This window comes from Pomacea canaliculata, linkage group LG2 (genome assembly GCF_003073045.1).
Source record: "Pomacea canaliculata isolate SZHN2017 linkage group LG2, ASM307304v1, whole genome shotgun sequence".
Lineage (NCBI taxonomy): Eukaryota > Metazoa > Mollusca > Gastropoda > Architaenioglossa > Ampullariidae > Pomacea > Pomacea canaliculata.
Genome location: NC_037591.1, coordinates 24520634 through 24535813, shown reverse-complemented (window position 1 = coordinate 24535813; position 15180 = coordinate 24520634). Strand labels below are relative to the sequence as shown.

At 38.2% G+C, this 15180-nt stretch overlaps 1 protein-coding gene across 5 annotated transcripts; it reads left to right on the top strand.

Annotated features, from left to right (window-relative positions):
• Positions 1–5235: 5235 nt before the first annotated feature.
• LOC112556178 (E3 ubiquitin/ISG15 ligase TRIM25-like) lies at positions 5236–14221 on the top strand. 5 transcript variants are annotated; one of them, XM_025224941.1, is made up of 5 exons: positions 5236–5305; positions 5456–5529; positions 5952–6012; positions 7663–8250; positions 8809–14221. In XM_025224941.1, exons 4-5 carry the CDS (start codon positions 7735–7737, stop codon positions 10033–10035), a joined length of 1743 nt encoding a protein of 580 aa, XP_025080726.1. In that variant the 5' UTR covers positions 5236–5305; positions 5456–5529; positions 5952–6012; positions 7663–7734; the 3' UTR covers positions 10036–14221. The 5 variants fall into 5 exon arrangements, with proteins under 5 accessions (XP_025080726.1, XP_025080724.1, XP_025080725.1 ...); XM_025224939.1 differs by lacking the exon at positions 5952–6012; XM_025224940.1 differs by lacking the exon at positions 5952–6012 and having other exon boundaries at positions 5256–5350.
• Positions 14222–15180: the final 959 nt, after the last annotated feature.

The following is a 15180-nucleotide window of genomic DNA, read 5'->3' as shown; positions in this document are numbered from 1 at the left end:
AAATAAATGAGTGAATGTATTTTGTCACAGAATATGTCATTTTGTACTGGCAGATTGCATTGGTTATAAGTACTTTTTACACTAATATGTTAGTCTCATAACCGATGATTAGATGGAGTGGTGTGATGCTCATCTCTTTCAAAATATTGTGCAAAGTTTTACGAAGACTGTAAAATAGTGATTAGTGAGTGAAATGAACTGGACTGTTTATTTGATGGGTCAACGACCCGTTGAAAGTGTGGTGAAATATTGTTACATGATCATCAATCGAAAAACACATAAACATGCATAAACAATGAGATGGGTTTTGTCACGTGTCGCTTGCTGCAGGGGTGGTGGAGGTGCGAGGGCCAGGAGGTTAGTGTTATCTGTTCTATGTGGGGGAGAGGGCTGGGTGTCGGGGGAGACTAGTAAGTAAGTAAAAGATCCGCTTTGTAGTGAGATGTAGGACTGTGGGAGATTGGATGGTTGCACACCTGGCAGGGTCAGTATTGCTGGTCTTGCAGAGTAATAAGGATGAGGAATCTAGAAGTGTGGGAGAGATGGAAGTTTTTATTCACTCGAAAGTTATACCGTGAGTAGATATTGTAGGGATTTGACATTAAGAAGAGCTGAGGTACGGAGAGATACTGGAGTGCTGAGGATGTTACTTGGTGTGGTCCCTAGCTTGGTGCATGTGACGGATCCTATCAACCTGTATCTCGTCGTCCACTCGTGGGATCGTCAGCGAACTGTCAGCTGAGGACAGACTATACTTACACCAGACTGCTGTGAGCTGCTGACCATTCTGAAGTTGGGGAAAGGGGAGGATGGACGGCGGTGGTTTTGTCTAGCACCGTGTTGCTCTTGGCAGTGGTCTGAGATGAGGCTATCTTTTGTTGTGTGTAGTCGAGTCTTTGTGTGGTAGTACCGGATGATTCGGTTTGTTTATTTTATAAGGATATTTGTTTGTATGTTTGTCAATGCTGTTCATTGGCGCTTTTTTTCTTTTCTTTTTCGTTTTAATTTCTTTGTGACTTTCTAATAAACATATATTTTGTACAGCCCCTATGTGTGTGTTTATCTGTTCACTGAGGAGCGGTTGGCTTCGTTGCTCACGTCGGGCGAGTGAGTGCTTGTGTGTGACTGTGAGTGTGTGACTGTGTGTGTGTGTCTGTGAGAGCAAGTTCTGCAAAGCCCATCACGTTACGCGACATGTATACGTTCGTAGCATTTCTACCTCCCCCTCCACACACACACACGACGCCGCGTGCGTACACACATACATCCTCACACACTCACACATACACACACTCGCATTCACATACACAGTGTATACGAGTTGACCATCAGGTCTAATGTAAGTAATCACAACGTATAGAGTCATGCATGCTATGGTCAAGCACTCTACTAAAATTGTGTGCCGGAGGCGAATATAATGTGACATAATATTACAAATCGTCTGCACTCATCCAAACCATTCTTCGGTCGCCCTCTCTTTTTTCTTTCATATCAGAAATTTATAAATTGAGAGAAAAAGAAATAAATGGAATGAAGAAACAAGAAACCTTTAATGTGAGCTTTTCCTTACAAGTGCAGGAATCAGTGTCACGAGCCTCCTTTTTTTTAATTTTTTTTAGAGATGCGATGATTAATGATGAATGTAAACCTTTCGGATCGCCAGTTACCTTTAGTGTGTTCATGTTTGGGAAAAACTATAATGATGCAGAATAAATATCAAGTAGGTCACGGGTGTCGAACACAGATCCTATGACATCGATACTTGGTAGAGTCATTTTGTGGAGTTTCTTAATTAAAAATTTGGGTACTCCAGGGAAAATAATGACATTAAGTGACTCAAATCAACAAGTTAATTAAGAGTATAATCAAAGGTGTTCTTTATGAAAGTAGAACAATTTTAGAGGTCAAAGTTGATACCACAGGGAGGGACAAGAAAATTGGTTTTTATACTAATTTCTCGTAGAAGCAGTAACTAAAGCTATGCAGAGAAAGAACAGTATCTGAACTTGCGATAGTTCCAACCTCTTGATTTACTCTAATGAATATTCCAGAAACTTTTAAAAAAGTGTCAGTTATGACTATACGAGTGTGAAGGTGTTGAAGACTGTGACCTTATCTCACCTGTCCTACATGTCAGCGACCTCAAGCCTTTCACCAGATACACGCTGCTATTGGTACTGTGGCTATAACCATGGCAACGAAAGCAACTCTTTTCTTTTTTAGACATCAACATCGCTAAAGGATATCCCATGAAACCCTTTATCAACCATCTGGCCCAGAGACTGTTGCTGCTGCTGGAATCGCTGCTGGTTATGTGCAAGCGGTGCAGCGATCCGTAAATTGTTATTTTACATCCCTTTCTTAAATGGATTGTAAAGCTCCTTGAGTCTCGTAGATGTTGGAGAAGCACGCTATACAAATGTACTTGTTGTTGTTGTTGTTGTTGTTGTTGTTGTTGTTGTTGTTCTTCTTCTTCTTCTTCTTCTTCTTCTTATTATTATTATTATTATTATTATTATTACGCTGATGCTGTTGTTGGAAAAAAATTTACATTTACAAGGGATCCCGAGAGGTCGTCTGCCCCAGGGCCCGTCCTGGCTCTCGGCGGCCCTGCGAGACCATGCATTACCAAAGTGTGCATAGTGAGAACGCTTGAGTATTCTCTCTCATTCATTTTTATTTTGATCATGTTAATTATACGATAATTTTAAAACAAAAAATAGAAACGAAAAAAAACCCTAACATTTACACTTTTTAAAAAGTTCTTGGGAGGACAAGGATCACAGTTCTGACCGAATTAACCAGATCGCATTACATCTACCTGCAATGCATTATCAACGCACGCTGCTGATCAAAATACAAATGTTTAAAATATTTTACAGTACGAGCATCATTCTACATTTGATTGTTATTTTGGGAAGATTAAAAAAAAGTCGAGCAATTAAAAAAAACTGTAGGAATAAATATGAAATGTGAATAAAATTGTAATTGCTTGACAGTTTGCTGTGTTTCCAAATTGTGTTTAAAAGTAGTGAGCTTTTTCACATTAACAGACACAGTTCTTAGCTTTTGAAGGTGATTGTAGGCTCTTACTGTAGCATTGTAAAATCAGATATGTTACGAAGAATGTTGTCGTGCAGACTGATTGATAGATGTTTTTTATTCTTATTTGTATCAATAAAGACTTGCTGCACGAAAACCAATCAAGTCTGCTTCTCGTTTATAATTGAGCATGAAAAGTCTTCTCTTTATCTGTGGCTGCATTAGTAGTAGTAGTAGTTGTTGTTGTTGTTATTATTAATGGAGACACAATATGTTATACTCGCCTTAAGATTGCGTTGGCCTTTCATTCATCATCTTCAACGTTGACAGACCTCTCCAACCTGTCGACTGCGGTAACATTCTTAGTCGGATGTGAGTTGGTCTTCTACTCAAAGCATTCTGTTTGTCATGGCGTGACACTGAGATGGTAACTGCTTGACACTATCTCCTCATTGCCTCATTTCTGTCAATATTTTTCTTCACTAACAGCGCAGTGTCACCAGAAAGACGAGTTGTCCTTCAGTCAGGAACTTGAGCGAGTAATAACAAATATCACTTGACAAAAATATTTTGAGGATTATGTACTGTCTGTAAAGGTGTGACACTGTGACTGAGATAGTAACTGCTTTACACTATTTCCCTGTCCCTTCCCTTCTGTCAATAATTTGTATTCGCTAAGAGCGCAGCACCACTTGAAAGACGAGATGTCATTAAGTCATTGACATGAACCAAGTGAGTAATAAAAAAATACCACGTGACAAAAACACGTTGAGGACAAATGATATGGAAAAGTTTTAACTTAATGAAACAACAATATCGAAACTTCTACTATATATCTTAATTTGTATATTTCCTTGTGCATGTGTGTTAATTTTTTTTTAAATAACAAAGAAAATGGATAAAGATCAAAAGAAAGGGTGATAACCGAGTACTTTGGATATTTCTGGGTCAGATAAGTTTTTAAAGGACAAAACGAGCGCTCAGCGAGAATCGTTCGCTGGAAAAAGTTCACATTATTATTATTACTTTGCCGTATTTTTCAGAAGCTAGGTTTGCGACATTTATTGAACAGAATAGCTGAAGGACAGCTAGAAGACAGATCAGAGTACATGTATTTACCTGTGCTATAACTTGGGCTGCAATAACATTATTGATATCTATACACAGACTCGCTCCACGGCTTACTTGAAAAGGTTTTCATTCGAGGTCCTGCGGTCATCAATGCAATGATTATAAAGAGTGATCTGGGCTATAATGGCCTCTGACAGGTTGCTTTATCCTGTAGGAACACTGTAGCATGCTTATTTGTATGCTTGGCAAGAGAGCACATTTTATAAATAGCGTTTTCGCTGCACTGGCTGTACCCGGGTTTGTTTCTTACCTTTCCCAGACAAGAAGGAACAAAAGTTACGACTTGAAAGATTAGTTTTCAGATCAGTGAATGATAAAGCAAGAGGACTACTTGAATACAATGATGTCGTTTCTCATCCAATGGAGAAGATAAGATTACAGGCAACGGAAACTTGGAAAAAACTAATTCCAACTTGCTAAAAAGACAGTATGTAAAAAAATCTATCTCGAATTTTAGTTGCTAAATTGTAAATGTGCTTGTGGAACGTTGCGTCTGAACTGGGATGCACCAGCACATACATTGATTTTAATCTCGATGTTATTATCTACGATGTATCGTTGTCTCATAAATCTCATCTAAACAAAGCCTTAATATCCATTTTCCTTCAGCTTAGTAGGATCAGCTACATTCACCTTATCTGGCACCAAAAAGCTCATTTGTGTTGGTTTAGTGCCAGTCTTTACTCGTCACTGTGCCTAATGGAAAACTTCAAAGAAAGAATAATGTCACTCTACCATAGGTGTAAAGCAGATCATGTGACACCCCTCCACCACGAGCTTCAGCGCTGAAAGCTCATGCATTGATCACAAATCGTCAGAGTGTGCTGTCAATGTCTTTCTGGTCTTGCTCCAGTACTCTTGTCTCACACACCCTGTGATGCATAACATACCCCACCCTATACAAGCTTATCTTTCTTTGTGTGTCGTGTAGTCACAACCCGTGACTACTAGAAAATCGAATGGAAATGATTGGAGGGAAAAGCAGGAAGTAACAAGTGCAGAGTCTAGTCACGACCCGTATAAAAGTCTCGCCCAGACTTTATTTACTTAGTAACCCATACATATGGCGTCGGTATTTCTTGAAAATGGGATTGACAACTCTGCTTGTGTAGTACACTGAATCTTCTAGGAGGTAATGAACTATTGACCAAGGCTAGGGAAAAAATACTAGTTAGAGGTAAGGTCAAGCACTAAGGATGATATTGTTAGTATGCGTAGTTGATATGTGGAAAGTTTGTAAGATTTATCACGATTTGGATTCGTGCCAAATTTCTGCTCACAGGATATGACTTGTGTAGACTATGATGGTCGAACTCCCTTTGCCATGACAGTGGCTGCTTTTAATTCCTTAGGAAGGTAAGTGTTCAGCAGTGCTTTTAAAAACCATGTGTTTCTTTGAAAATACATTTTCTTCTTCTCTTTCTTGTTCCTAATCGCCCCCAGTGGAGCATAGAGCGGCAACTACACCACGCCATCGGACCCGGTTCTAGGCGTCCTTCCCAGTTGGGACCATGGAGGTGCAGATGAAGATGCATTTGTATAGCGTGATTCTCCAGCATCTGTCAGACACGAGGCGCTTTAGTGCTTTACAATCCATTTAAGAAAAGGCTGTAAAATGACAGGCGTTTATATGTTGTTGCACCGCTTGCACAAAACTAGAGGAGATTCCAGCAGGAACAGTCTTTGGGACAGATGGTTGATAAAGGGTCATGGGATATCCTGTAGGGCTGTTGCTATCTAAAGAGTAAAAGAGTTGCTTTCGTTTGCCATTGTTATAGCCACAGTACCAAGGGAGCCATACCAGCGTGTATCTGGTGAAAGGCGTGAGGTCGCTGTCAGGTAAGACAGGTGAGGTAAAGTCATAGTCTTCATCGCATTCACACTCGTCAGTAGACATTTGGTTGTCTCTCACATTTGGCGAGCAGTGACAGATCTTCCTTCTCGCCAGCTCCAGCCTTTCCTATGAAGTTACCCCAAATTCAGTCCAGTCAAATGTTTTAAGGTGACACATTTGAAAAGAGCACAATCCTGACACTGGCAAAGCGAAGACCACAACAGACCAGAAATACGGATGGAGCAAGACGAAGGATGATAGGAAACGCATCTTATGACCAGACGACATCGCTAAAGCGCAGAGATTAAAGATGTAAACTTCACAGGTAGCAACCGTCATGGTTCGTCAATCAAAAAATGAAAAGCAACATCATTTACGACATCGGAAAATTTTAGATGACTAACAGAACTATTTCTCCAATATTACTCAAGAGTGTTGTGCTGCGTGAAGCAATTCTAAGTTTTAACTTCAGCTTTCTTTCTTCCAAAGGTTTCTTTTAGTAATTTAATTAAAGACTGCCAGTATATTTGTTTTGTTAGTATTTGTTCGAATAGTGGCAGTTTTAGATCAGTGAACAGAAATAATGAACTGTAGTTCGGAAGCACTGCTTTGAACGGTGCGTCCACCTGTCGTGATAATGCCTTAGCTGCTGGGTCGGCGAAAAACACTAATTCTCCCTCCCCCTATCTCTTAACGATGACTACAAGATCAAATGAATAACATTTGCAGGAAAAGTATTCGTGAAAAATACGTACAACACAATCGGAAATATCCGGAGGTTGAAGTCTACTCATCTGCGTAGATTTTTTTTTCTACTTTCGTCTAGTGCTAAAAGCAACGCTTTTAGTTTGATAGATTTTCATCAATAATAAAAGTATAGCAAGATATCATTTTCACGATGAATGTCCAGTTTGTTGTATTTAATGCTATATGAAAATGCTATTTATTAGAAATTTGGAACTGTGAACATTAGACTTTAGATTTTTTGTGTAAAAAGAGACTGGGAATGCGAGTTATTCCTTGCCTAGACAAGGTATTGGATGTTTAATTTTTTATTTACTACTGTAGTTATCTTTGTAAGTGTCAGTTAAAAAATCATGTGAAACATTTGGTCAGAAATATTGTTATTAAAAAAGAAAAGAATTTTTATAACAAAGAGTAGATGTACGTTCGATTTGCGTGTTCATTGAGTCGTAATCATTTCAGAAATTATTATCATGCGTTTATAGCCTGTTCTCTTCTATATTTTTTTCCTTTTCATCACCATCATTATGATCATCATTTCAAAAGTAATCGTGTCATTAATTAATCACACGATAATTACCTGTTATGATAACTGTTCATTTCTTTCACATTATTTTTATTTGTTCGCCTAATTGAGGAGTATGGTGACATACCATAAACCATTTTTTCCTATAAACCCTGACGTATTTTGCAGCATAAACACAAAAAAGTTACACCATTGTTGTAAAAATAATAACACTAATGATAATTACAACAAAGAGACTTGAGCAAGTTTTTTTTATCACTGGTGGACTTGAAGAAAGACCATATTAGATTCCCTATTTTCTGTAACTTTATTTCTTTTTGTTCATTTATTTAATTTCCACTTCAACTGTTTTTACAACACACATTTTGTAATGATTTAATTTCAGGGATCATTTAAGAATGAAGTAGGAGATTAAACCTTGCTGAACATCGAAATATATCAAAATTCCGCATCAAACATGGCTGGTCTGCAGGATAACATGACGTGTGCAGTCTGCACAGAAGTTTACAGGTCACCAAAGTTTTTACCCTGTCATCACACCTTCTGTCTAGAGTGTCTAGAGGAGTTGGCAAAGAGACATGGAGACACCATCCCGTGTCCTACCTGTAGAGCTCCTGCTACTGTACCGCCAGGTGGTGTGTGTGATCTACAAGTCAACTTCTACTTCACGGAGGAAGCTCTGGAGCAGGCACGTAGTGATGAAAGTCAATCCATGTGTCCTGTACACACAAAGAAACGTCTTGTATTTTACTGTACACAGTGTCACCAAGCCATATGCACCAGGTGTAAGCCGACCAAACACGAGGGACATGTTACTGAAGATCTGGCAGACGCAGTCGCTCGTTGTAAACAAACGATTGAACATGAACTGGATCGTCTTAAATTTTCAACTCCTTATCTAGAAAAGCAAAAATGCCGTTTTGTAGAACACAAGATGCATTTAGAAGAAAAACAAGTTGCGTTATCAAATCAGGTAAGTCACAGAAATGTGACATAAAATCCGATATCTTCTTCTATCTCCATGTATGCATGACCCTCTATTGTTTCTATTGTCTTCTTTTGCGTTAGTGTTTGCTTGTCTTTTCTCTAAGGTCTCAATATATAACATTAATAGCCTTTCATAACATGTTTTAGTTGTTATGTATCTTATGGATAAAATAATAAATCAGTGCACAGTGCTTTTCACAGTTTTTTCGGAGATTTGGAGAAAGCAAATACTCACATGTTAAGAACATTCGTCTTCGGACCCGTAGACTGGTGGTTAGATACCTGTGTATGGCAGACTTCTCCGAGTCGAGAGAACGGGTACCAGGTACCTGATCCCACAAAAGGTTTGGAAACATAATGCAGCACGAATAAGAGTAGATAGGACTTCCCCCCTCAAAACGATGGCTCCACAAAAGTAGAAGCAGTAAAACCTCACCATCCAACCCCCGAAATAAGTTTAGTATACAAATATATTTACTTTTTAGGGGAGAGGAGAAAGTTCAAATACCGAAAACAGTTTAACCATGAAATTGTTTTCTGTCAGATTCAAGTCCGGCATGACGCCATTGTGGCTATGGCAGGAAGATATCGTGACCAGGCGATGAGAGATCTTCAGGAATTGTCAGAGAGTCTGAGGAACGAGTTTACCGCCATGACACAGCCAGTCATAGAGAAGGTGAACTCCCTCCTCAAACTTAAGGAACACGCAATACACGCGTTAAGGTCAGTCTGTGACATGGAGATCCTGGAGGTGGAGAGAGAGATAGCACGGGGAGAAGGAAGCGCCGAGCGGATAAAAGAACTAAATGCTGGGTGGCCTTCTATGACTTATGTTCCTGGACTCCATGGCGATTTCACTAACGACATTGAAAACTGCGTCAAGATGTACATAGGATTGCCAGTGAAGCTGACAAAACAGATTGAGAACACTTACACGCTTATTACCGATATTAGACCTGGAGATAAAGAATGTTGTGAGGTGCACGCTTTGCGGCAAAAGGAGGATAAAAGTATCGAGGTATTTTATGGGGGAACGGGAGGTGACTTCTCTAAAGAGAGGTCAGTGATTTTCATGGATTATTATTCTGAAAAAACTATTGCTGAGCATGAGTACGGAAAAAGAGTATCACCCATCACGAGAAAAGATCACATAGTGGAATGGGAAGGACAAGAGAAGAGAATTCTTGCTTCAAAGGATGCCGGCATGTATTGTATAAATCAGAACTGTACGACAGGTGAGTGTTTTATAAGTTCAGTTAAGTTAGAACAAAGTGGCGAGAAGGATACGTGGTGTTTCGGTTCTCCTTTAATCCATCCAGAAGTAAACAGGATACATAACTTTGATGCTACTAAAAAAGGGATGTTGTTTGTTGTGGTAGACGAAGATAAAGATGAAACTTCAAATGACGAATTATGTAGGAAAGACGAAGAGAAGACGTGCAAAGAAAGGTCCCGTCGTGTTGTACGTGTTTATTCTAATCAATTTAACAAACCTATAGCCACCTACACACCACCAGTACAACCGTTTTTCCCAACAGACGTCTGCTTTTGGGGCGAACAGTCGTTGTTTATTTCTGATTGGATGAACGACTTCGTACACTTCACAGAGATACGTGACAATCAGATCACATTTGTCAAGTACATGTCAGTCAGTGGTAACATTGTGCGGCCAACAGCTTTAAACCTTGATGTTGACGGCAAACTGCTTATTGGGTGTGGCGATGGCTGGATTTACCGATATAACCTTCGTTCTTTTTCAATGACTTTATGAGCATCTATCAAAGAAGCATAGGCAGCAATAAATCAGTTTCAATAAAGTAAATAACAGGAGCATCTCCTGATAAAGTTGCGGTTCAATCTTCCATTGGGGGTGATTAGGAGCAAGAAAAAGATCTCTTGATTAAAAATTAGCACAGCGCTGAAGCCGTTCCCACATAGCATTTCCAAAAGTTATGCCGATGATGTAAATAATGCTTGTCAGATGAATGGTACTTAAGAGTCTACTTTTTTTTATTCCTTCCATTCTTTTTCTTCTCCAAATAATGGTAAACAGTATATTTTCTAGGCATTTCATTTTTCTCTCACAATAGCCAGCATCATTCGTGCCCCTGCATCAGTCCACGTAGTCGAATCACTGAGACTAGTCTTCGGCTCTCTTTTCCGTTTTATTTAAGAATAAACAATGTAAATATACCTTATTCATTAGGATATAAATATAAGTAAAAAAGTTTTATAAGAATTGCTGTTGCCAACTGAGGTTATTTTTTCATAAAATAAATGTTTAAAGTAGTGTCTGTGTTCTTAAAAATTACATTGGAGTAACACCTGTCGTTTTTTTTTTTTTTTTTTTTTTGTTTTGTTTTTTTGTCAGAAAAACCGTTTATTTAAAAATTGAAATTTGTGCTGATAACTATCGTGCTGTATGTATCGAACAACATGCATTAATTGTATTTTGTTAAACAGAGAGACATGGGCAGTAACAAAATGACATGGTAGTTTTAAGCGTATTCCGCTCAGAACTTTGGTCTCCTCAAGAATATTTTTACTTACAGTCGAGCCTACACCACAGGTCTGCATCGCGGAAAATGTTTCCATACTGTTTTGAAAATGAATATTTCAAGGAATTTTCGACGGCAAATAATTAATCATAACTGTCACGTGTCGCATGCTGGCTCAGCTCGAGCTTTAGTTCTAGAGGGGAGGAGGGGGTTGCTGCTTCACTGTAATCTGACGCAATTTTGTTTTGTGACATTTTTTGGCGGGGAAAAAGGAAAAGAAAGAAACAGAAGGAGAGCGGTCACCAGGGAGAAAGGATGGGCGGGGAAAGGAATTCCGTTGTGAGAACGGAGCCTTCCTGAACTGTGAGAATCCGTTGATAGAACGGAGCAACGTTTATCTGTGAGGCATATGTTTGTGAACATTCGAGTGATATTTCAGGGTACGAATGGAGAAGGGAGGGAGTAGTGCGTGGTAGATGTAGGTGTCCCCTTCTGTCCTCGACCCATCGGTTTTTTTTTTTTTGTTTTTTTTTTTTGTTTTTTGTTTTTGTTTTTTTTTTGTTTCCTCTCTTGTTCCTTTTATATCATTTGTTGTTGTTGTTTTTGTTTTGTTTTGTTTCTTTTTTTATTATTATTAAACGTGTATTTGTAGTGATCTCACGTGTGTATGTCGTTTGTTTTGTACTGAAGAGTGATTGGATCGGTTGCTACATGCGACAATAACTATAAATCAAGATATGACTTTACTTTGAAGACTTGTGTCGCTCAAAGTCGAAATAGTCTGGCAAACGAATTTCTGAAATATCTCACAAAATTGATGTCACAGCAAATAAAGATGGCGATCTGATCGTAACATAGAAGAATGACGATCAATTGGCAATACGTGTCAAAGACTGATGTAAATACAAATTAGGTAACTTCACATAGTAATAGTGTGAGGGAGTTTAGTGCTAGATGTGTTGTTCTTTTTAACTAGAAAGTCGGACCACACTTGATCATTTGTTTACATAGTATAACAAACATCTTGTTAAAGAGAAAGAAACGTCTTTTTGTGCATTTATTGACTATGAAAGATTTTATAAGAACATTTCTTATTAAACATTGTTTAACGTAGATATTAGAGGATATTTTTTCAAGCCACAAAAAATATGCACATCAAGGCCAAATCTTGCTTTAGGGTAACCCAATACTGTTCAGGTTATTGTACGGCAAGGTGAACTCAATGGCCATTGGTTTAGCTTTGTTTTTAAATGATTTAAAGTCCTATTTGTTCAGGAACATTATTGATCTGCAATCTTTTTCATGAATAGCAATTGGTGTCAAAATATATAATAATGATGTAGAAAGTCTGTATCAGATGTTCCTAGTTTTGTAAGCTGATGACACTAATATGTTCTGAATCTGAAAATATTTACAGGACGCTCTCACTGTTGTGCCAGGACATTGTGCCAAGTGGAATTGTATGTTAGTGTGCCCAGAGGGAAAATATGTAAAACGCTTGTTTAATAGGAAAATATCAAAGTAATAATTGACTTATTATTTGTAGGTGTTAAACTCAGTCATAACCATCAGTTATCACTGGCTTGAACAACGTACAATTGTACATGGTCGAGCACATCAGGCAATGTTCTCACTCCTATGATCATGTCTAAACTTTTACTTACTGCAGACGTACAGGTGGGATTATTTTCTAAGAACATTGCGCCTATATTATCATATCTTTGTAAAGTGTGAGTTTTGGTAATTGTAATCATCATATAACATTATACTTATGCTGCTATGAGTATTTTCTATTTTTACCAAGAACAACAAAATTCCTTGTAAACGGTACTTTAGGAGTTTAGTAGGTTTTAGTTTTATGTTATTGCACAAATTACGAGGCTGTTGTCGATATGAATTAGTTAATTTTTCGAATGTACCGAAATTTTCTAATATTGGTTATCGGGTTACTTACAACTTGTTTTCCACTATTACAACCAATTCAGATCATGTTATTGCAATTGAAAAAAAATTATTGAATAGTTCAAGGCTGTCGTGGATTTTAGACCAACAGGGCGATATAAACATTTATACACACTGGCTTAAATAAGTTAAGTAAATGTTTATTAGACATGTATACCCAAATAATAGTGCTTTGAATTGTATGAAAGGAATGTCTATTCGACTGAAATATTATTAAGCCTCTTTCTCATGTGAAAACAATATCATCCTATTACGAATTAAGAATTTCAAATAACAATTCTTTGAGTTCACACAGTGATTGTGTAGTTTACTGAGATCCTAACTGCACCATGCTAACTAAAGCTTGTGATATTGAACAACATTCTAGTTTGTGATTACTTTAGAAATGAAAGAGAAACATTAATACCTGAGTATTATTTTAATATCTTAATATCTTACATTTCATAAAAGATTACTTGTCAACTGTTTACAGTACAGATATGATTTTCTACCTCAGTACACGTAATGATCTGTTCAGGCCTCTCTTAGCCCCCACGGGGATTAATTAGGAGCCTAATTAGCATATTAATTAAAAGCGCTGGCTCCTACGCAGATTCCTCTCTGCCTGCCCCAGAGCACTGACCTGAATCTGTTGGTCCATAGGTATGTACATCTACAAACCTCTGATTGCTCTAACCCAGGGTTACTTACCGTACAACATGGCGGAATCGAGAGGCGGTACTAATCGAGTGAGAGAAAGACAAAGAAAAGTGACTGGAGAACTCATGCAGAAAAAAGCTTTGTGTCTGGCAGCGGCTGGAGGATCGAATGATTTCCAAGACACAAACGGCTCGAAAAATGAATGAAACGTCACAACGGTCACCTGTGATGGCTAAACACAATGTATGGATAAACAAATAGATACTGTGTGTGTATTATGATCCATTGTAGTGTTATCAGGTCAGTCAGATGATGGATAAGCTAACGGTTTTGACAAAGATAGTTGATAAAACTATCAAGGGCAAAAATCTTACTAAAGATTTGCTTTCCAAAAAATATAATACTGGTTCCCACACACTCTCACACACACACACACAAATCTTGTGTACGTCTTGCAGACATGAAGGTTAAACCGGTAACTCCGATTACATGTATTTTTTTTTCTTTTCCTGTTGATAACAAGCCTAACTCTAAATTCTTAACTCTAAAACTCTAAAAAAAGCTCTAAAAGTCTCTTAAAACTCTAAATTGCTAATTTTTTTCTTTATATTATTGATATTTACTCGTTCATTGATGCTCAAAACCTAAACTTCTGTCTGAACTGCACAGGTGTTTGAAGCCATGGCTTGAGGAATAAAAGCAGACTGGTTTATCTGCCTGTTAGGAGTAAGAAAAGGTGATTTCGATGGATTATACCTAATCTTAATACAGAGGTTTTACTGTACTACCCGCCAGGAGGGCTTTACTTAATGATCTTCCATAGAATAGCTTTCTTTTGACAGTTATAATAAACGTTAAAACAGAAATGTTTTTCAGTATTCACGCTTGATTGTGTATGTGTGTGTGTGAGAGAGAGGAGGGGGGGACTACTAGAGAAAAGTGCCAAAAATGTTGACTTCTTCGGTAGTGGTATGTAAATTACTGGAGAAACAGACATACATCTAAAAATCACGGTAAAAACTATTATAAAATGATTTTGGAAAGCTTGAGATACAGATAAGTACAAGTACAAGACACTAAACTGATTATGAGAAGAAAGAAAAAACTATACCACTTAACATAAAGGCTAGAGAAGTTCTTTTGCAGGCAGAAAACGCATATTAAATTTCAAAAATTAACTGTTTTCTACCACTTTATTCCATGATTTTTATCATGGATAGCTTGCGAATAAACCAGTTGATAACCTGCTTAGCAGCGAGATATCCACACATCAAACATGGCTGCTACACAGGATAACATGACGTGTGCAGTCTGCACAGAAGTTTACAGGTCACCGAGGTTTCTGCCCTGTCATCACACCTTCTGTCTAGAGTGTCTAGAGGAGGTGAGGACGAGACACGTGGTGACACACGTCGATGCCAGAGTCTCAGCGCTCGTGACGAAGGCCGCTACGATCTACGGAGGATACGACGTCTGCAATATCGGAGGGCCCTCCACGTGGCAAGAGACTTTTGTGTGGAAAGATGAGTGGCGAATATATGTTACACGAGTGTAGTGTGCTGTGTGTAGTAGTTAAGGCAATGAGGGATAGAGAAATAACGGGACGCCTATAGAGAACGGTCATATCTGACATTGTTTCATTTTCTAAATTTTTTGAAATACTCTCGATTATTAACAACTTTCTTCATCAATTTAGTGTAAGTGTGCGCGTACGTAAATCCCGGTGTGAGTTGGTAGAGGTGTCGAGAGTGTGATCAGCCCGTCTCACCTTTTGTGCGCCACGTATAACAACTCGTGACTACCTGATAACAAAATGG